General features: G+C 41.0%; 1 protein-coding gene across 1 annotated transcript in view; it reads left to right on the top strand.

Annotated features, from left to right (window-relative positions):
* LOC307241781 (oxysterol-binding protein-related protein 2-like) overlaps positions 1 to 24000 on the top strand; it is a 45723-nt gene that overhangs the window by 8795 nt on the left and 12928 nt on the right. The window contains exons 2-7 of the mRNA XM_080016004.1: positions 13289 to 13534; positions 17382 to 17508; positions 20404 to 20479; positions 21741 to 21875; positions 22864 to 22961; positions 23320 to 23502. Coding sequence (XP_079872130.1) covers positions 13498 to 13534; positions 17382 to 17508; positions 20404 to 20479; positions 21741 to 21875; positions 22864 to 22961; positions 23320 to 23502 — 656 coding nt within the window. The 5' untranslated portion in view covers positions 13289 to 13497. The remainder of the gene's footprint in view (positions 1 to 13288; positions 13535 to 17381; positions 17509 to 20403; positions 20480 to 21740; positions 21876 to 22863; positions 22962 to 23319; positions 23503 to 24000) is intronic.

Genomic DNA, 24000 nt, shown 5'->3' with positions numbered 1-24000 from the left:
TGGAGTGAAAACAGCCAGGACCATGTACTGTAAAGTGAGACGCTGTAGAAGGAGGCCCTTGAAGCCACCGCCCTGAGGCTGTCTTTGTCCTCAACCACTCCAGAAGCTGCTGTCTTTGTGTGCCTAGCGACGAGACTTGTGTCACAGAATTCAGACTTGTCTAACTGAAACATTACTTTATTGGATCTGCCTTTCGATTGATCCATAACCTTTTCCGGAGCAGGTTTTCTCTGCATGGCAGCAACCTGGAACATCTCTAGCCACAATTTGTTCCATTTGGCATGTGTGGAGGCGATATTTTAAGGAAACGTTACAGTTCAGTGTGCGGAGCCATAGTTCTTCGGCAAATTGTGTTTCAAGGCCCCAAGCGGGCCACAGGTGTGGTTTTCATTTGTCCCAACTTGGTGGTAAATGAATGAGTGAGAAGTTGTATCCATCCATTCTCTTAACCTGCTTTTCCTGCTCATGGTTTGCAGGGGGGGGTTGAGAGCCAGATAGAGGGTCAAACACATTCTCACACAGGGTCAATTTATAGTCTCCTTCCTCATCCTCACCTGCATGTCTTTGGTGGTGGAGTAAACTGGAGCATTTGGAGGAACTCTGCCTACATGGGGAGAACAACTCCACGAAGACAGGACCTCCTGGTGTTTGGGTTCAACATGTTGTTGTTTACTTGAGTCACTTGAACATGGCCTAGCGGTATGTTTAAACAGACTTGGGTTCTAGGACAACAGTTTAGAGACCGATTTGCTTATTTGGGCCTTAATCGCATCCACTAAAGGCTTCACAGGACCATGTTTAAAAGTCCTTCCAGAAATGGGGGATTTTGCTTTTGCTGGATTTTTCATGGAACCTCTAAATCTGAAGTTTCCTTTAAACAAGACACTGAATCCGCCTCAAAGCCCCTCCAGTTGGGGGGGTGCTGCAGCATAAACCTTTGCTCATGTACTATGAAGAAGGATAAATGGAAAGAAAAAGACCGGGTTTAAAGATAAATCTTCACATAGTTATGAATTACTCCACAGTTGGGGAGCAGCAGTAGGGTTGAACAGAAACTTAATTTATCAAGTGGTCATGACATATTCCTTTTTAATAGCACAAGCCTTTATGACCCATGCAAATCATGTTTTCCAGATACTGTGGTTGAATTTGCTGTAAGCAGGGATGGCTGTGATGGCTGTTTGGCTTGTTACTCATTTCCTGATTGACTCAATACTTTCAGACCCATAGTCAATTTTTGGTTGAGAGCGATACTTTAGAATAAATTTTTTTGTGAATTAGGGGTGTCACGACGAGGGCTCCCCCTGAAAATCGACTAGTCGAATCATCAGTCCTGGACCCGTCAGTCAACTGAGATTCTTCAAGTTGAGCAGTCGTTTATTTTGTATTTTTTGTGTCAGTCAGTGTGCATTACAATAACAGGAAAACAGATAGAAGCTTATGAAATGCACAGGGATAGCATTTCAACGAGGAGTTATTAGTATGGGGAATCATAAATATATTTTTATGTGTGAATCGTCCACGAATACGGCTCTCAATCTGCCCCAATGGCAGAGAGCAACACGGAGAGCCGAGCCCCGTTCCTCCGAATAAAACAAGTAAAAACAGTGTGGGGGCGGGGCACGGAAGAAAGGGGCGTGACTGAAAAAACTGTTGTGGTGCACTGTTTGTAGGCTCCCCAGCGCTAGCGTGTGCCTCTCCTGTGCATTTGAGTCCCGACAAGCGCCTTCCTGTGCTGCACCGTGTCAGGCTTTACCATGTGTTTTTCGTTTTTAATATAAACTATTTATTAATTGAATATAGGGAAAACTAAGGGGGGGGGGTACATATGTTTAAATAGAAAATCGAATCGTGACCTTAAAATCGAAAGTTAAATGGACTCGTGGATTTGGAGAATCGTGACACCCCTATTGTGTAGTAAATGTACTGTTACTACAAAATATACCGTATGAATTAAAAAGAAAAAGTACTTTTACTTGAGTATAACTTTTATACTACAGGTACTCCTCACCCAATCACTTACCTGTTTAACCAGCGTTCAGACTTGGGACCAGCTCTCTGACGAGTCTGTATTGTACACTGAATAAAATACCAAGCATCTCATCACCCTTTATACACTATATATACTGTATACACTGTATATACTATACGCACTATATATATATATAGTGTATACACTATATATACTATATACACTGTATACATCTCATCACCGATCTCAGTCTTGTTCCCACAGTCTGTCGGTATTCACTACACTAGCGTTCGCACGCCACGCCCCCTTTCCGTGAAATAACATGATATACACCCCTTCTTCTTTGGGCTGCTCCCGTTAGGGGTCGCCACAGCGGATCGCCTGCCTCCAATACCTTATGTTCTGCGCATCTTCCTCCCTTACACCACCCGCCTGCATACACCATATACACTATATATACCAGCCACGCTCCCTTACCATGAAATAACACAGGTCCTCACTTATCGACCAATTAGCTTTACGACCTGATCCTAGGATCGGAACTCGTTAAATGAGGAGTACCTGTATATAGATATATTTGTATAAAATTAATATTGTGGTATAAGGCTAGATAGGAATTTTGATGATCATAACATTTCTGGTATATTCAAATTTTGTCCTTAACCCTCTGGAGTCTCTGAATTCAGAGAAGCGTTGTGATTTTGGTGTGATCTGATATTTATCTAAATATAATCAATTAACACACTCTTACTCCAAAGTGGCTGATATATCTGTATAAAGGAAAATCACAGCTACATTGATAGGCCATCAATACTTTGGCCAGTATCATTACACAGCTTTTAGATTGATCTAAAACACACAATATATAAAGAGTATGTTTTTGTGTGCTGCCAGAAATGTTGTCATAGCAACAGACGAGAATATATTGACGAACTGTTTTGTCAATACAAAAGTTGTTCATCAAGGTCGTGGGTATACAGTGAAGTCAAAATAGTTGATCAAATCTGATGTCTAAATAGGTAAAAACAAGGTTTTATCACAACTGCTCACAACTTTATTTCAGTTGACCCAAGGTGTGAGAGGAGCTATTAGCTAATGACCTGAAAATGCATGATCCCCTGGTGGGGGCCATTAGAGGTGTGGATCTGCAGCAGGCTGGGCCCTCTCTCTGTCAGACTCTCAAAGGAAAGGGGCTGTAGGCTAGCGGGAGTGGGGCAATGCAAGAAATGTTTTTGGTTTTGAAAGATTTATTGAAAACATCACACAAGCTATAAACAAAAACTCCAAAAAATGGTTTAAGGTGAGAAGAGCAACTCTAGAACCAACAATCACGTTCCAGTCAAATTAAAATTTGTGTGTGTGTGTGTGTGTGTGTGTGTGTGTGTGTGTGTGTGTGTGTGTGTGTGTGTGTGTGTGTGTGTGTGTGTGTGTGTGTGTGTGTGTGTGTGTGTGTGTGTGTGTGTGTGTGTGTGTGTGTGTCACTGTAACCATAAGTAAAACAAAAAGGTTGTAAGGTGCAGGCTAGGGCTAAGTGGAGAGGAGAGCAGTCCCGTTAGGGTTAGGCTAACCCTTATAATGTGGGCTAACCACAACCCTACCCCAGCTACACCCTGAGCCTCTTTTCATTTTCTTTTCTTGATACTTTTTCATAATCTGCATCACCAACCTCGACGGACTTCATCACGTCACCAACTTCTACCGTTCTACCAACAATGAGTGTGTCGTTGTTCTCCTCCGGTGGTTCTTGAAAATATTCAGTCTCATCGTCACATTCAGGTTGAAATCCGCTGTTTGAAATGTGCTCCAAGTCTGGGATAAAGCCGGTATCAGATTCAGCATCGCTGCCGGAGAACTGACTCTCATCACGGAAAATGAAGTCCAGAACGAGCTGCCTACACTGACTTGGATCTATCGCACTGCTCAGTTAAAGGTCCGCGATATGATTCAGAGCTTCCTCCACCCGCTTCTCCTCATCCATAACAACACAGAGACTGAAGTTTTCAAAGACAAGTGAAACTGAATGATCCTCGTCTGGTTTACGGAAGTGACGTTAGCATTTCTCCTTCGTTGGTATACGTTGGTACACGGACACCATCGATTGTCGTTCAGCGCTGTTCAGCGTCTCGGTAAGTGAACTGTGTTTCCCCATGTCATCTAACGGGAATATTTATCTCCACAGTTTAACATTTATCTACTATTTATAAATCAAATTCTGTTTTGAAAATACGTTGCGTGCTTAAAAAAACCCACAAAGGAACACGAATCTGGAAAAATCAGATTTTCCTTCAAGAAAGGTGTTTTTTTTTTTTGTTGTTTTTTTTTCCCTGACTGAGTCAGAAGCATTACATTACATTACATTACATTACATTACATTACATTTCATTACATTACATTACATTACATTTCATTGATCAGACACTTTTATCCAAAGCCACTTACAATTATTCAAACAGCGACGGACGCAGCCATCAGGAGCAATGAGGGGTTAAGTGTCTTGCTCAAGGACACTACAGCATGCTAGCAGGAGGAGCCTGGGATCCAACCAGCAACCTTTAGATTACTAGACGACCAGCTCTACCTCCTAGAAGCAACACCGACGTCAAAAATAACAGCTGAATGTGCTCCTTTAATTGTCTTTTTAGACAACTTCTGTTATCCGATGAAGACTATCATCGGCCCACCGCTTACTCCTTCCTGAAAAAACAGCGCTCTTCTCATCCATGCATCTGGTGATAAAGTTGCGGCTCCAGGTCGTTACTTGTATAATAATATAATTACATTTCATTTACAATTACAATTAACTAATAATCAGTTACATTTCACTGCATATATGTATGAAAGTATGTATATGTATGTGACAAATAAAAATCTTGAATCTTGAATTTTGAATAATTAAATATGAATAATTGATCATAAAAGAAGGGCTTCTATTGCCAGTTGAAAACAGGTGATCAACTATTGATAAGTCAGTTAACAAATCATTGATCACTGCCAGGAAACAGATCTCTATAGATGTGCACTCCAAGCCGCATAACAATTTACGTATTTATATATCCATAAAATGAATGATCCATTATCCAACCTGCTTGGAGATAAACATGATTCTTTATAGCTGGCTTTTGTAAAGTTAGAGTAAAGTTAACCAACGATGAATGACAATACATTTGGAGGAAATTTAACATTCATTTCAGTTTGCAATAAAATATTAATAGTAAACTGCAGTTTTATATCTATATGCATTACTAAAACTCTTATTACATTACATTTAGTCATTGATGAGACACTTTTATCCAAAGCGACTTACAATTATTCAAACACCGACGGACGCAGCCATCAGGAGCAATGAGGGGTTAAGTATCTTGCTCAAGGACACTACAGCATGCTAGCAGGAGGAGCCTGGGATCCAACCAGCAACCTTTAGATTACTAGACGACCAGCTCTCCTCAGCTACCATCCCCACCATGTTATGTATGATAACAGACACAAATTAAATTAGTTATATTTTATTGCAGTCTTTGTACATCACCATAGTAACATATGGTCACTCTTGTTTTGGTTTGCCATTGTACCTCCCCCGTGCCATTCAGAAAGTGCCGTTCCCGTCTACCGTGTTCCATGTAAATGCAGCGAGCAAGACTAACAAGCACAAACCTTTCAGAGGCAGAGAAGCGCATTTTTGTATTTGTTTTATCGGCAATCATATCCGACAAAATAACGATTCCGATAATTGGAAAAATAATGAATATCAGATCCAATTATTGGCCAGGCAGATGGTCAGTCGACCCCTATGCCAAATTATGGATATTGAGATATTCCTCAAAAAATATTAGCATTTTTTTAAATGTATTGCAAATTTTGTCAGTCACCTAGCCCTAGAGCCAACTGCTTTATTTATGCAGAAGCTAATGCAGCAAATAACCTGTCTACAACCTCTGCACAGAAGTATGCATGCATGTCACGATAACATTTATCAGGCTGCTGGGCGTCATGCTTTTGTAACCGCACTAGGCATAACACACCCTTCAGGGACCTCGGCAATATTCTAGTTGGCTGTTGACCCTCCTTGTGTCCTTAGGCCAAGAAGTCGATCATTTTGAGCGGGTGGTTCGCTTATGCCTTTAGGCAGGAAAACCCTACCAGGGCTCCAGACTGCGACCATTTTTAGAGACAGAGCGACTCAAATTTATAAAAAAGGAGCACCAGCGCAGCTTGCAAATATGCTATATATATATATATATTTTTTTTTTAATCGTCGTATATCATGTTAAACACTGAGGGAATGAGAATTGGTGTGTGTGTGTGACAGAGAGATGGAGAGCTGAGGCTCTCGCAGTTTCCACGTATTTGATTTTCTATATAATTTTTTAACTATTTCAAATAGGTCAAATCTTATTTCATTGTAGAGCTGCCTGTTACCCATATGGCACTGGTTCCCATACGATCGGTATCTACTAATTTATAAATTAAGGACAAATGGGTAAAGTTCAGAAAAACATCTCTAAAAAACCACCCATCTAAATTTTTTTTTTCTTTTTTTTTTTTTTTGTAACTACGTTTTTCTGTTAACTCCCTACTTCACTTTGACTTTTTCCTTTAAAATAAAACATCACATTGTTATTTCTGTAAATTGTGTATTTATTACCAAAGCATTATCAGTCATACAGTTCAGATGGAAAAAATATGAATGTGTTGCATTGCATGTTGATTTCAGTGGTGCTCATAAATGTTGTGCTGGTGCTCCTAATAGTTTCAGTAGAGAGCACAAAGGCTACTAGTGGAAAAAGTTAGTCTGGAGCCCTGACTACTGTGTGTGAGTTGTTCCTTTCCTTTTTTCTTAAATCTGCACTGGTCATCTTGTGGAATGTGGAGAGGCTTGGGTGTTGCCTAACAAGATATTTTCTGGAGTTATCTTCATGGATGGTTTGGTGTGAGGGGCTTAACGCTGAAGGTACTGCCAGGGAAGAACTATCTCCTGACAGGGCTGTGGTTGTTGTGGTTTGACCTCAGAGCAGCCAGCCACAGCCTCAGGCCGCTTATTACGCCGTGGCAAAGCCCTAGAACCTCAGCGAAATTAACTTCATGGTGTATAGAGCTGTAGAGAATTGCTTTACCACAGTTGATATCTTGCCCCTGTTCATCGACTAACTGGAAGAGGGATTGGGTAAATTCTATTAAAAAGTATTGATTTATATGAAATTCTCACACAAATGTTTAGATCTCAGCAGAATGCGCTCAATACAACTCTTTGTAGTCCAGGGGATACAAGGCACTTTACCATTACACCTCATATTCACCCAGCCATGCAAGGCATTTGGTTGTGACCAAATTAACAAATGAAGTTGATAACATAAGCTCTGCTTCCCAAGAGACCCGACCCATATTCTCCAGTGAACATTGTAAAGCAGCTGATTCTCTGCAGGTATCCCCCTCGAATGTGTATCACACCCATTGCATGCCCAGTATTTGGCATTGATGTGTTTTATTTTTTATTTTTTATTTTCTTTTGTGTTGTTGGCGGCTGTATTAATCATTTTGAATGTGATTGAGGTGGTCAGTAAGAAAACCTGTAGATCTAAAAATAAATTGCTCAGGAAACCCGGTGCTGACCACATGTTGGCCCTTTCATCGTTAAATGCCATGAGAGAGAATTGGGGGCAAATGCCTGCCATGAATGAGGAAATAGTAGTTTACAAATCTTTAGAATGGAGACTGTACAATCACAGCTGTGCCATCAGTCAGACCTGGTACAAGCTGTATATTGAGAAAAAAGAACATGATTACAACTACATGATTACAACTACATGTGTAAATATTCAGTTAGAAACTGTACATGCAGTGCTGGTTGGAGAGACCGTCTTCTTTATTTGACTTGTGTTAAGTTAACCAGGATTCTTTCAACGACCAGTAACATTGGGGTAAAATGAATGGCTTTGTATCTACCAGAAACCTTGCAGCTCAAAATAACCGTGTTAATGCCTGCTACTCCAATCTATACCCGAGCGGTGTCCTTGCAGGATAAGTAGAGTCTTGCCTAGGTATGGGAACTAAAAATACCTTACAAAGACATGCTATAGCTGCTTTAAAAGAACTTAAATATACAACATCATCTTGTTGTTCAGAATTGGTAGGATTTTAGAATCAGAGATGCATTATTTCTTCTTGAAGCGCTCCCTTGCGGTTCTGGAGGTTAGATTGCCTCCAGCATTCAGTAGGATGCAAATGCAGTAAATATTTGACAGACTGCTTTTGGCTATATCGATAATAAAGTAAAATATTTGCAGTGTTTGTTGAACAGAATGCTGGTTTAACAGACATACTTCAAGAAGATAACTTAAATAAACATTTTACCCTTTATTTGCATAGCTTTTCATGAAACTGGCCTTGTGTTTATTGAAGGTTTGTCATTTTAAAGTATAGGCCTAATGGTAGTACTATTGAAATTAACCTGTATTGTAATTTGAGATTGAAGCTGTATTGCTGCTAGCTTTGCAGACTCATTAAGAGTCTTATTTTTTGCATTTTTTTTTTTTATATTTTCTTGGATCCAAAATACATCAATTCCACAGTCACACAATTTATCAAATAACACATGATTAGACCAAGGGGTCATGACATCAAGCAGTCATAACTGCTGTACCTGGAAAAAGTGGTATTGTTTTCTATCACGTCCAATCACCGTGAAATAATAATTTCTATATACTGTATTTTCTCTGCCTCTTCTCTCTACGACACCCTTCTCAAACATTATGAGTTGTTGCTATGTTGCGTTTTGATTTTTATCATCAATGCTTGATTGGCTAGGACTGTTGAGGACAATCTGCATTGTTTATCACTGGTTGCCATGGTGTTGCTAATGCATGTTGCGCAATTACTAATCACACCATTGTTTGTTTAAAGTAAGAGTAAAACAATTTCACATACATCGCATCCAAATTAGTTTCCCAGGTTTGAAAATTCGAGCCTTGAGGCAACGGATCAAATGTTTTGTATATTTTATCTCAAATTAATTATAATCAATAAGTGCCATTGTGACTGTGTATTCTTTAATACAAAAAAGATAAATGGGGTCTGTCGATGGCATTCAATTTAAATTTCGACATTTTGTTAGATTAGAATTTAATTCGTCCAGGAAACGGTAGTTGTTTACAATATTGTGCATTTGTGGAATTTGTGCCAGCATCATGTGTCAGTAACAGTTGCAGAAATTAAACGATAAGGCGTTCTAAGTTGTCAATCAGTCGTTGGCCTGTTGCTTGGATGACCGTGGTTTTAAAAGTTGAAGAGCTTTTGTTCTGGGTGCCTACATCATATGACAGCATCAGGTCTCAAAAAAACATCACATCATATTGGAATTGGAAACAGGTATCAATTCATGTCCCCAGTTTTTGAGGTTTCGTGTTTATGCACAAGACAGAGGCCAACTATTCAGTGGACTGTCCATGTCCTACTTGTGTAACAGTTCTGTGTTCGGACTCAGTCGGCCATGATTGACATGATTGTTTGTGAGCCAGGCTGTCAGAGCGTCGGCCGGGAGCACTGATCTTTTTGCAGTGATGGTAACATTCTACGTTTAAATATGTGATTTTAGGGGTCTTAAAGGACCAGACCGGTGCAATTTTGACTTCACACTTACTCGCACCAACTTTGGTTCTGACTGAATGTAGGGATGTACTGAACGTTGGCTATTTGACAATACCAAGTACTGACATGAATACTGAGAATATCAGTTCCAATGATGGTGAGATTTAAGACCTTGTGTGTTATTATTTTCTGTCATTACTACACTGCTTTGTTTAAACATAACATTAACATAACATACATAACATGAATCGGCTTTTACCTGAAACCCGTTTTCAAAAATAGAACATGGCCTCGATTTGAAGGCATGTTCCCATGCCAGCATTGGCATGCCTATCCCTAGAGATAATAAAAAATGTAAAGATGTCATTTCCACAGACATGTAACAATGGAAACTCATTTTTATTAACCTCAAGCCACACTTGTACAGGCACAATGGTGCATATTCATTCATTGACACAGGTTAGTTTTCCAAATGCACTTGATTTCATGTCCTGGCAAACAGGTTTCCTCGTCTTTACTTTGTTTTGCTAACGTTAACTCCGAACCAGCGTGTCACATTATCCGGTAATTACCAATTTTTGACCGGGAAAATGTGTTGAAGTCCGACATATTTAAATCTCTCCGTCATAATGTTCGGTGAAAATAATTCCCTCTGAGCACAATTAGAATTAGTGCTGCTGGATCATTTCCAGATACAAAATTCCGCAGATCTGTTCATTTCCACGCTCGGCGAGTTGCAGCAGGAAGCCAATCGGTTCAGAATGAGGAAGGTTCCTGCCACAAATTCATGGGATGAAGAGAGCAGCTGCTAAAATACCGTTACAAAGCAGCAAACAGGTATTTGAAGCTGCTGGTGCCTCTGGAGTCCAGCCAACCTCAAGGTGTAGGATCCTCCAGAGGCTGCAGTTGTGCATAAAGCTACTATTGGGCCCCCCCTAAGCAATGCTCACAAGCAGAAAGGGTTGCAGGGGGCCCCCAAATACATGAAGACTCATTTTCAAACAGTCTTGTTTACTGATGAGTGCCGTGCAACCCTGGATGGTGCAGATGGATGGAATAGTGGATGTTTGGTGGATGGCCACCTTGTCCCAACAAGGCTGCCACGTCAGCAAGAAGGTGGTGGAGTCATGTTTTGGGCCGGAATCATGGGGAGAGAGCTGGTGGGCCCCTTTAGGGCCCCTGAAGGTGTGAAGATGACCTCAGCAAAGTATTTACATTTAGTCATTTATCAGACGCTTTTATCCAAAGCGACTTACAAGGGAAAATAACATTCAAGCTACATTGCGACAGAGACATTAGTGTAACAATAAATACTGCTAAGTAGTGCTAAGTAATTGTAGGTTAGGACAGGAGGTACTCACTGAAGAGCTGGGTCTTCAAGTGCTTCTTAAAGACAGAGAGGGAGGTCCCTGCTCTGGTCGTTTTTGGCAGCTCGTTCCACCAACGTGGAACTACAAATGAGAATAACCTGGATTGCCGTGGTTGTACGGCCGGCAGAGCCAGGCCACGCTCATTTGATGAGCGCAGCATCCGGGGGGTAACATGTACTTTTACAAGAGCATTTAAGTGGTGGCACGGTGGCGCAGTGCATTGCACTTCTGCCTCACAGTAAGAAGGTCCTGAGTTTGATTCCCGCCTGGGGCGCTGTTGGCACCGTGCTCCGGCGGGTTATCTCCCAAACAGGAGCCTTTCTGTGTGGAGTTTGCATGTTCTTACCGTGCTCACATGGGGTTTCCTCCACCTCACGTCAGTATGGACCCCCACCAAAAACATGCACCCATCATTGTCTGACCAGCAATGGACATTGATCACCTGGTCCCCGGGCGCGTCCACGTACGCTGCCCACTGCTCCTGGCTGTGCCCCCGGAGGAAGGACAAGCCAGGATGGGTCAAAAGCAGAGGAACCATTTCACCGGCACCATCAAGCATGTGCGTGTGTGTGTGTGTGCAAGCATGTGTTGTAGTGTGGTGTGTTGCGTGACGAATAAAGACTGTTTCTTCTTTTTCTGTTTCTAAGTAGGTGGGAGCATTCCCAACAATCACTCTGTAGGCCAGCATCACAGACTTGAACTTGATGGTAACCAGTGGAGCTCGATGAGCAGCGGAGTGACATGTGCCCTCTTTGGCTGGTTGAACACCAGTCACGCCGCCGCGTTCTGTATCATCTGCAGTGGCTTCACCGCACAGGCCAGCAAGCCTGTTAAGAGAGCGTTGCAGTAGTCGAGACGGGACATCACCAAGGTTTGAGTCGTTGAGTCATCACCAAAGTATATAGAGTTTGTGACTGAGCACTTTCTTCCACGGTACAAAAAGAAGAACTGGGCCTTCCGTAGCAAAACCATTTTCCTGCCTGACAACGCACCATCTCATGCTGCAAAGAATACCTCTGTCATTGGCTGCTGTGGGCATAAAAGGAGAGAAACTCATGGCGTGGCCCCCATCCTCCCCTGACCTCCACCCTATTGAGAACCTTTGGAGCATCCTCAAGCTAAAGATCTATGAGGGTGGAGGCAGTTGGCATCAAAACAGCAGCTCTGAGAGGCTGTTCTGACATCCTGCAAAGAAATTCAACAGAAACTCTCCAAAAACTCAAGTTCAATGGAGGCAATAATTATGAATTTGATATCAAAGAAGGCTCTTATGTTAACATGTAACTTGGCCTGTAAAGATGTTTTTGATTGAAATAGCTTTTGATTTCAGTAAATGACTCCTCATGCTACACATTCAACAAATGACCATTTTCTAGGTTCTTTAGAACCTATAACATGTTTTTAAACTCTGTTGTGCATAATAATTTGGAACAGAGCATTTTGAGTTTTTTTTTTTATTTTTGAAAAAAATACTGTTATCATTGGGAGTTTGTTCAATAACATTTGAATTATACCCTAACGGTTGATGACTTGAAAATTATACTGACTGTCATTTGCATTGACCACTTAGGAAAATCAGAGAGAAATATCATTTGCATAATAATTTTGAACGCGGTGTAGAATACCACCAACTTTATTATTTATTTAGACCTACTTGTCCTATTGTTTTGTTTTTATCCAAATTTTATTTTAGTGAAATGTTAATTAAAGCGGTTGCACTTGTTACTTATTGTTCACAAACAGAAATTACTTCATTTCGAGTTGTAATATTGGTAATATTTATTTTTTTATTTTTAAAATGGCGTTAACTGACGGGACTTATTTTATTTTGAATATTCAATAAAAAATATATCTTCATGCCTTGATGTCATTCTCTATATAGGTTGATAAGCAGTATCAATTGTTTTTAAGCTCAATATACAGAGATAATATTTAACCGGAATCTCTCCCAATTTGTCCGGGAAATTGAAATCTCCCAGGACACGTGAACCGGCACCGATTCTTCCTAAAAGAAACTCAGAAGATGGGCAAAAACAGTGCAGCCAAAAAGGGTTGAAACGTCCCCTAACCGTATGAAAAAGTGTCCAAGTGTGCTTGTGCACTGAGCTTGACAAATGATCCCGTCCATTTCATATAAAAAGGTCTTAATTTACCTTTAAATAGTTATTGTATGTAGCTTCACAACCTTGTGGTTTTGGAATACCACATTTTGGCTTATAATCCCCCGTACCCATTTTTGATTCCCGTGGAGTCCGTCCCCAGAACCTGTTGCTGCCGTGCTGCAGTGTCCAAGCAGAATGTGTTTTTCTCTATTTAACATCTGAAGTGAGTTTTACACTGAACCACGTTTTCTGATCTCTTGTAGGTGTTTGAGTTGTGTTAGATATCAAGCTGGACTTGAAGGTAGTGCCAGAGGACTTCCCCTCGCAAGACCACACCGCCATTTCCCTGGTAACGTCCCACGTGAGTCTTGACTGACTGGAGAAGGGGAACCGAGACACCGCCCACCAAAGGAGGAACATGTTCTAGGACACCGCATCGTTTCTAATTGGTCGTTGGCTTTGACTGTGGAAAATGAGCAATGAAGACGAGTTCTATGACGCCGTCACAGGTAGGAGCCTTTTTACTGTATATTTTGACGTATGTAGCCTCTTTCAATATGGTCATGGAATGATATTGTCTAATCTAATGAGACGTTACAGTACTTTTAAAGTACCATGTAATTCAGCATGGGACTTCAAACTCAACAGTGGAAATGTTGACGTATTTTCCAGTCGATTACCAAGCCCTGGTCACAGCTGGTAGCAGTAGTTTGGTTAGGCCGATAACCAATCAGACATACCGGGTTCAAATCGTTGGACACCCTGCTGAAGTGTCCTCGAGCAAAACACTTAGGGAGTCCTTACTGGCTCTGTTTGGAACCCTGTGCTCTGTCTTCAGCGTGGAGAACGTGAGATTTCTTATGAATACACATCCACTCTGTACACAATCTCTGTTATTGCTCTGTAGTCATTTTGACCATCTGCAATGATGGCACAACATACGTTTTCCAGGAGCTGTGGATTTTGGTAGAGAGACTGGCTCTTTGGCTACCAAGACCGCATGGGTCAAATACAGTATATTATCAATTTCAATGTCTTAATTATTCACATTTGTCTATTTTTTATTTTTCGGTGTGGCATAAACAACAGAAAAATAATGGCTTTGTTTGGCGACAGCCGGGTCCTATCCTGGCTTCAACCAATTAAAAAAAAAAATTAAAACTGCTATCCATTGGGAGCTAGCATGAGCAATTAGCATTACACAAGGGAATGTAGGTGAGGGTCTATCACTCAAACAACTCAAACTTAAACAAAAACAAAAACAAAAAAAAACAAAAAAAACAACAATATATATATATATATATATATATATATAGAAATGAAAAGTAGTGATAATCATTTAATTGTAACTTATAATAATAATTATGCATTTTTATTGTTATTTACATTGTAAATGACGAATTTCACTGAGACTTTGAAGTTTGAATGAAAGGCTGTGCTGCTCTGCAAAAGCAGCTACAAAAGTAAATATTTTTTGTACTTTTCATTCCTCTCTTTATTCCCTGATTTAATATTAATAAAGGTGTCTCAGTAGCTCAGGTCGGGAGCCCAGCATCAGTCCATCCAAGTGCCGCTCAAGAGTTTCATCATAGAAACATTTCACCATCCAGGGAAACCCGAGCGGCCTGATCTGACCATGAGCTCAATAATTCACCCGTCTCTTGCCCTGCGCTCACAACCAGATATGCCAACAAGACTGTGTGTGTGTGCAGTAAGATAAATATTAGATGAATCAGAAATTATGATCATCTTACGAACCTGAGACGGTAGAGGATAATTTGTTCTTTATTATTTATGCTCGATGGCGCTCGTAATGACACCTGAAACCGTTACAACGACCGACTGGCATAGACACTACGCAAATGCCACTGATAATCACATATTAATATTTCTTTCCATGATGTAACTTGAGCTGCATAAAACTGAGTTCTGCTGTGCGACAAAGCAGGTTTTAGTGGTTGATCAAGGTAAAAGGTTTGACATAGTCATGTAGTCAGTGATGTGGAGGAAAAGAACCATACGAGCTGATTTGGGAAATGTGTTCGGTTCCGTTCCGATTCCCAGTCGGTATCAGCTGTTCCCGAGTCCTATAGGTGTGTACCATGTTGAAGAATCAAATGTTTTTAATAGATGTTTACTAGCGGTGTCACAATTCTCCAAATCCACAATTCAATTTGACTTTGGATTTTAAGGTTTTGATTCGATTTTTGATTAAAACATTTTTTTTTCATCTGACAGCTGCGACATTGTTAGACTATTGACTATTTTTTTGTAAAGAAAAACACTTGTTTTTGTTGTATTTGAATAATAGCCATTATAAATAATAACAAATATGACAATATTTAAACAACACACCTAAACAGTTAAGAGCTTTATCAAACGAGACTTTGGAATAATAAACAGTTAGTTACTTATTACACTACTTTCACGTTTGGGCGTCAACTCTTACATTTGTGCGTCTACGCCTCCACCATATTGGAGTGGTGGAGATCCGCTTGTAGAGTTGTAGATATTCCTCTATAATCCCATTCAAATTTGTACGCCTTATTATTGTTATCGTTGCGCGCAGCTCCACAGCTCCGATCAGAGCGATCTTTACTCCAAACAAAGCAAATATACAATCTATGTAAAGTCTGTATTTAATTTACTCTGTTTCCTGCTGCTGCTCTGCTGTGGAGCACAACGCAGATGCTCCTGAAAAAACCCCGCCCACGTTCTCACGGTCCGGTGGTTTATTTGCCACTTTCGTCGCCACATCTGTGGAATCAGTGGACGTCGCGGTCAAAGGCCACGCCCTCCCTTGTACACACAGTGAAAGACGGAGGAGAGGGAGGTGCGCGGTGCGTCTCCACCCTCATGGATGTCATACACCGCGACCGGGAATATTTCTCTCGTGTGTGTTCACTGCAACAAACTGGATGAATTTATATTGAACTTTATTTTTATTTTTTGTCTATTTTTTATTTTTATTTATTTATTTTTTGAATATTGGAATATCTGAATCGTGACACCTCTGTTTCCCGTGTAGAGCTTTCATTTGAGTCACTGTCATCAGAACATACTGATGTCATTAGTTTGGTTCTAATATGCTTCTGTATGTCAAAAAGCATAAACATCAGATTCATTTCATATCTGGAATCCTCAGTGTGTCTCTTGGTGTCAGATTTATGTTCTGTTGTTATATGGGCACACTGTGCAACCAACACCTCTGTTTACATCACTATTCTACTCTCTAACTGTAATGGTACTTACTATATAACTATAATTTATTTTATTCTACATCACTTGACACTAATCATTTCAAGTCTTGCTCTATCAGACTCTACTTCGTGTGTGTGTGTGTGTGTGTGTGTGTGTGTGTGTGTGTGTGTGTGTGTGTGTGTGTGTGTGTGTGTGTGTGTGTGTGTGTGTGTGTGTGTGTGTGTGTGTGTGTGTGTGTGTGTGTGTGTGTGTGTGCGAGCACCTGCAGTAGCATTAATACACTTACAATGCTAGCAGCTGGGCAGGAGTGTGTGCCAGGTGATTGAGAACAATCCAGTCTATTTTCAGGCCTTCACCTCAGCTCCACCCTGAGCAGCTCGGAGTTCACACCGTGTGGCTTTTCTACCACTTTACAGTCCAACCCTAGCATATCTATCTATTTGGAATTGGCATGACCTTAGTTATTATCATTATTCAATTGATCTATGCAATTTGTATTACCTAGAACAGTGTTTCATAACATGGGCTCCATGGGGCCTCCAGGGGTCCTTCAAGAGCCTCCAACCCACCCCTGGTTAATAATAAAACGTCACTTTTATTTAATCTCCAAGATGTGAGCACCATGAGAGAATGTAGAACAATGACTGTTTGGATCCTGGTCTCACTGTTATCGCCCGGACCAGAGTAGAGACACGTCATCAGATCTAACAATGAAACAATTTAATCTGTGGTTTCCAGAGAATAAATCTGATCAAATGGGATCAAATGTGCATATAATTAGCATTAAAACACGTCAACGGTCTGGGGAACAAATATACGAAAAGTAATTCTATACACAGGATGATTTAAAAGGCAAACGCTAAATGGTGATGTGGTTGCAGGTATACCATGTAAATATAGATGGATATACTACGACTGCTAGGTTGATCAAAGATGTGCTGTTGGAATAAAGGTAGAAAAGATCCATGACCACATGCAGGGCAATAAAGGGTAGAGGGACGTTGAATGTCTGTAGAAGATGTCAGTGGTCTTCATTAAGGGGTAGACTAGCTTCTGCATGGAGGTCAAACCGAGGTGTGTATGTACTGTAGATATTCACTCCCCTCTTTCTCCTGTAATGACGTCAGGACTGAACTATCCGTATTTATGTTTCAGGCCTTGATTCTGACGAGTCGTACGAGGGCGTGTCTGACGCCTGCTTCAAAGATGCCACGCTGTTCAACCAAGGCAACCAGAAGAAGAACGGCTCGGTGCCACAGGAGAACGGAATCAAGAAACGCAGGTAGAGCCACATTCCTCTGTCTGTCTGTCTGTCTGTCTGTCTGTCTGTCTGTCTGTCTGTCTGTCTGTCTGTCTGTCTGTCTGTCTGTCTGTCTGTCTGTCTGTCTGTCTGTCTGTCTGTCTGTCTGTCTGTCTGTCTGTCTGTCTGTCTGTCTGTGTGTGTGTGTGTGTGTGTGTGTGTGTGTGTGTGTGTGTGTGTGAACCATTCCTTTTGCCAAATTTCTACCATTTTCTTCTACAAATTTCTTCACCAAAACAGAACAACATAAATAGGACATAAAAAAAGAAAGATTTGTGATGTAATAATTGTAAAGTATTACAGAAACAGATAAGGAACAAAACACCTGCTGAACATTTCCCTTGAAAAGGCTGTCTATAATTCAATAATAATCTAATTAATGGAAATAATACAGCAAACAATACAGCCAAAATGCTTGTCAAGCAAATATAGGCAGTAGTGTGATAATTCAAGGTGAAAAAATGTTTTTGAGATACTGATACTGGAGTCGGGTGTGATACTAGGCTCATGTACTCACTCACGAAAATACTCGAAATATACTGTGGTATCTGAACACCAAAATTGCTTTTCGCTCCCGTCTCAAGCTCCAGTTTCATACATGTGTTTGCACATCATGAGTCACATGTGCATCTGTCATTAAATCATCCTTGAAGGAGATCCACAAAACATGTCTTTTCAAGTTTTTTCAACTTTTTTCTCAGTGTGCCGTTTCAGGCTTCTGAGACGGCCATGACTAAAACTTTCCATCAAAACCAGTTTTGATGAAATGATGAAGGAAGGGTGGAGATTTGGGTGGGGTGGTGGACTATACCAGTTCTGTCAGTTTGCATCAGTACTTTATTGGGAGGATCCTTTTTCTCTTTGACACCCAAACCATCAGCTCCTCACCAATCCGTGCAGGGAATAGAATCCCCAACCCCTGGCGCCGTTGGTGCCTTGCTCCAGCCATTCTGGCTCCTCCTTCCTGCATTATCCGCTTATCCATCGCTTTATCGCTTTCACACACACACACACACACACACACACACACACACACACACACACACACACACACACACACCAGGAAACTGGTGGTCACATAAATAAATCACAGCCACACACATAAAATACATAATACATAATACTGCCGGTATTTATATTCAATGGAATATACTTTATTGGTGTACATGATGTGTACATTTGTTTTTCTATTTGTCTGTGGGTGCCGTTGTGAACCTTGCTGTGTGTTCTTTGTCTACCAACATCTTGTTATTTCTTTTTGTGTGTGGAGTGTTTATCTTTTGCAGCATGGGTGCAGCCCAAGCCAAATTTCCCACTTTGTGGGACAAAGTTTATCTTGATCTTGATGGACACCTTGCCAAAACAACGTTTACCTCTGCCCGTCCTTCTGTCGCTCTTCCTCCACTGAGCAGACGCTATCTGGTGCATCAAGCAGGGCGTCTGCAGGTCCTTTCAAAGGCTGAACATGTCACTTAAGTTCAGTTTAAAAAATATATTGTCTTTGAAAGTCATTGAATAGTCTTGAACTTGAATTTCTGAGGTCTTCATTTCAACGTAAAATGTTTTATCGGATTTCATTGATCCACCTGTTTCTGAGGCAAGTTCTTCTGGAGTCAAAACCCTAAATCTACCTTTGAACCTAATTCTTACCTGCTCCATGAAAAACAGTTGATAGAATAATCTAGCTCATAAGCTAACCTGTGTCTCCCTGCTTACCTCTGTTACTACTACTCAAGTACTTAACTACTTACTTACCTGCAATCATTTATTGAATAAGAAAGATCATTTGTCCAAATATCTGACTTAAATCTATTTAAATGTGTCGTAAAAGGTCTTAAAAAGTATTTAATCTAACTTCCTGATCGCTGCCAACGCCCTGCAAATACTGTTTGTGCTGATTCTAATCTCGGCGATAACGCGAAAGAACTCCAGAAAGCGCGATAAGAAAAAATACAGACGATACCGTATTTTGCCCCCCCAGAATATGGGCGGCAGTAGCTCAGGAAGTAGGTCAGGGCGGTCCTCTGGTAATCTGAAGGTTGCCAGTCCAATTCCAGGCTCCTCCTACTAGCATGTTGAAGTGTCCTTGAGAAAGACACTCAACCCCTACTTGCTCCTGATGGCTGTGTCCGTCGGTGAGTTAATAATTACAAGTCGCTTTGGAAACAAGCATCTGCTAAACGATGATGTAAAGTTATGTAAAAGTCCAACCAGGAAAACATTTTCCTCCGTCCTCATGTTTGGTTGAACAGGGCCTTTTTATTTTCTTCTAACTTTGATGTATCGCTCACCAAAAAGCATTGTTGCCCCTGAATATGAAGGTAACTGAAGTGAGCTGCAGTCGCAGTGTACCACACTGGTTCAGACCATGGACGGACCCGCCGGGCTCCTTCCAGAGGGGTCAAACTTCAGCCTCATTTAATTTCCAAGATGTTGACACCGTTAGAGACTGTCCAATACTGACTATTTGGATCCTAGTTTCACTGTTTTCTCCCTAAATATAGTAGAGAATCTAAATCTGAACAATGGGCTCTAATGCAGCTCAAAATGAGGCTCCTTGACATAAAAAGGATTGAGAATCACTGGCCTAGTAAATACATCCAATTCCATTGTTGTACAGTATTACAACAAGGGGTGTAGGGACTTGTCATCCAAAAGTCAAATAGTCTCTTCATTATGACACATGGAACCTCTTTGGAGGACGTGGGTAGAATTAATGCATAACTTCTTGACATATATTGCTCAACAACAGAAAACCGTCAAATCAACGGGGCGAACACCATAAGCTCCTTGGGAGAGAGAGCGACAGTTGACGTCCTAGTATGTGTGCGGCTTTGTGCTTCTATGAATTATCATTATGATTGTTTTCCCTTCCAGAACGTCGTTACCGGCTCCCATGTTCTCCAGAAACACCATCAGTATCTGGGGCATCCTCAAGAAATGCATCGGATTGGTACGTTTCCAACTACTGTTTACATCATGTAGCAGCATTTGTATTGTATCTCAATAGAAGATCCTCAAAGGCTCCAGCGCCCCCAGCGGTCAGCAGGGGTATTACTGGGGGTGTGAAGTTTAAATGTCTTCATTGAGCGTGATACAATTTTTTTCAAACCAACATCCATTTAGATGCATTAAATTAAATACATTAAGCTTTAAGCTAAGACGGAAACGGTGAGCGCTAAGCAATCTCTCCAATAATAACACAGAATTTTAATGGAATTATATTGAGTGTGTTTTAGATATTGCATTTTATAAAGGAAAAGTAAATGTGGTGAATCAACAAATAGAGAAATAAGGAAGAAAATCCACTTCAGATTGAGACATGCTTTAATTGATAAAAGGTTATTATAGATTATTATACAGACTTTTCACTGCTTCAAACCCCAAAAAGACTGAGAATTCTTTTTGAGAGAGAAGGTTGCAAAGATGTCACCTTTCAGCTTTCTGTACTTTTATTTTGTAAACAAAGTGTAAAGTTACGATGCTGTGTTGCACGGAGCTTCACTCGTGGTTGATTTTCCTGTCTGCTGCAGTTAGGGGAGGTCACCACCCCAAGGCATTCTGGGAGTAAATGGCAGAGAAAACAAATCAGAAATGTTTATTTTCAGGTTCTCCAGTTGAGCCCAGGACTGAATAACTACAAACACAAAAACACAAATGATTAAAATCCAGTGAAGCCAAATGCCCTACAGTTAAAAACAGGTTGTTGTTCAAACAACATGGCTGCTAACCCACAGAGGGTGTTATATTGTATCCTGTACATGGATCAATATGACCTGATCAAATTTACATAATAATAAAAAAAAAATATGGAAAAATAACTGATCACAGCCTTTGTTTACTCTTCACTGAACACGATGAAAAAAAAAATACGATGGGGTATTTATAAAAATACAACAACTGAACATTCTCCGTTTAATTATGCATCTCCCCACAGAACCTGTTAATGAAGTTAAATATCTGAGTTGTTTAGCATCAACATCTTTTATAACACGACTAAACTGGACCCCGTGTACTGCTGTCAACAGCTGTATTTATTATTATTATTATTATTATTATTATTTGATTGCCTTCAATTTATATGAAGCACTTTCAACTAGATGTTGTGTATGAAAGGTGCTGTAGAAAAAAATGTTGTTGTTGTTGTTGTTATTATTATTATTATTATTATTATTTTTTTTTTTTTATTATTATTGTTATTATAACCATCATAGGAACTGTCCAAGATCACCATGCCTGTTGTGTTCAACGAGCCGCTAAGCTTCCTGCAGAGGATCTCAGAGTACATGGAGCACACCTACCTGCTGAACAGAGCCTGCAGCCTGGAGGAGCCCATCGAGCGCATGCAGGTACACACACACACACACACACACACACACACACACACACACACACGCCGCATCCATTGTCAAAACTATTTTCGTAAAGTCAAATTTTCAGGAGTAAATTAAAATCATAATTTGATTCCAATTTCTCCTCAGAATTAGTCTTTGAACATTTTGGATCACCCCTGAAGTCACCTAGGACATTACTGTATTATATATTAGTTACATTTCTCAATTCCATTGCCCCAAAATGACAGATTGTGACGTTAGAAGGAAGTGTGGATGTGTGGATGTACCTTTTCATGGAAGGCTCTGCAGCTGTCGATCCAGCTGAGGCTCCCTGATCACTAAGGCTCATGTCAAATGGCAACTTGGTCATTTCCAAGGTTTTAACCCACTTACAGCACTGTAGGTCAGACGAGAACACACACACACACACACACACTCTTATTGTAGAGCGCATGTAGGTCACACACTCCCCTGCATCAGCATGATGTCACGCACCAAACTTAATTGTCGTTGTCGAAGGTTTAGGAACAATCTAATCAACACAATAATTTACAATACAAAAATCAATAAAAAGAAAATGCTCTCCCTCTTTCTCCCCTTTCACTCTCCTCCTCCCTGTCTCTCTCTCCCGTGGTCTCCCTCTCTCTCCCTCCCTCTCTCTCTCCCCGTCCTCTGCCCTCTCTCTCCCTCTCCTCCTCCCTGTCTCTCTCTCCCGTGGTCTCCCTCTCTCTCCCTCCCTCTCTCTCTCCCCGTCCTCTGCCCTCTCTCTCCCTCTCCTCCTCCCTGTCTCTCTCTCCCGTGGTCTCCCTCTCTCTCCCTCCCTCTCTCTCTCCCCGTCCTCTGCCCTCTCTCTCCCTCTCCTCCTCCCTCTCTCTCTCTCCCGTGGTCTCCCTCTCCTCCCCCCTCTCTCTCTCATACTCTCTCTCTGCCTCCTCCGCCCTCTCTCGCTCTCATACTCTCTCTCCCCCTCCTTTGCCCTCTCTCTCTTTCCCCCTCCCTCCAGGCGGTTGCAGCGTTTGCAGTCTCAGCTGTAGCGTCTCAGTGGGACAGAACTGGAAAACCATTCAACCCCTTACTGGGAGAGACCTACGAGCTCACCAGGTACACACACACACACACACACACACACACACACCAGTTCATGCAAATAAGTCATCTGTAAGAACTAGAAATGTCTCTCATACACTCTCATTTGTCAAAATTGCATGAAGAGGTTTCGACTGTATTGTATTTGTCGATGGTATTTAGATTTCTCTTCTCTGTTGTTGTCGGTTGTTTTATTCTCAATTTAAAATTATTTTTTCCACAAAATTAAAAGTTAATGTGCCGTTTATTAAATATTTTGCTTGTAGGAACTTCCTGAATTTTCCCCTGGGGATTGATAGTGTTATTTCATGAGTTAATTTTGGAAGTTATTGCCCACACACCAACTAGTTTCCTGTTAACTGTCCCCCCCCAGGGAGGAGGAGGGCTTCAGGCTGGTGTCGGAGCAGGTTTCCCATCATCCTCCAGTGTCGGCCTTCCATGCAGAGAGTCTGGGCGGGGACTTCGTCTTCCACGGCTCCATTTACCCCAAACTCAAGTTCTGGGGCAAGAGCGTGGAGGCGGAGCCCAAAGGAACCATCACCCTGGAGCTGCTCAAGTAGGCTGTGTGTGTGTGTGTGTGTGTGTGTGTGTGTGTGTGTGTGTGTGTGTGTGTGTGTGTGTGTGTGTGTGTGTGTGTGTGTGTGTGTGTGTGTGTGTGTGTGTGTGTGTGTGTGTGTGTGTGTGTGTGTGTGCGCGTGCGCGCGCTGAAGTGTCACTGGGGCTTTAGAGATATTTTGATAAGACATTTTGCAGACAAAAAAAGTGATGATGTGCTTGGAACTGGATCGTGATGTCCACTCAATGTGCTATTTTGTCAGCAGCAGCAAGGCAAGATTATATATTTTGAGAAAATATTACGTTGTTACTTTTGTTTTGACAAGCATCTGCTTTTAAAATCTGATTTATTTCATGACAGATTATTTTATTTGCACTAAACTATACATGAAAGAAAAAGGAATAGAAGAATCCATAAGGAAATAGACATTTAATACTAAAGAAAGAGGGACTCTCTGGTCATAACCTCAAGTTTTATTTCCATTCAAACATTGTTAAA

The sequence above is a fragment of the Zeus faber genome, assembly GCF_960531495.2.
Source record: "Zeus faber genome assembly, chromosome: 15".
NCBI lineage: Eukaryota > Metazoa > Chordata > Actinopteri > Zeiformes > Zeidae > Zeus > Zeus faber.
The sequence above is the reverse complement of the archived record's forward strand: the minus strand, read 5'-3'. Positions and strand labels throughout refer to the sequence as shown.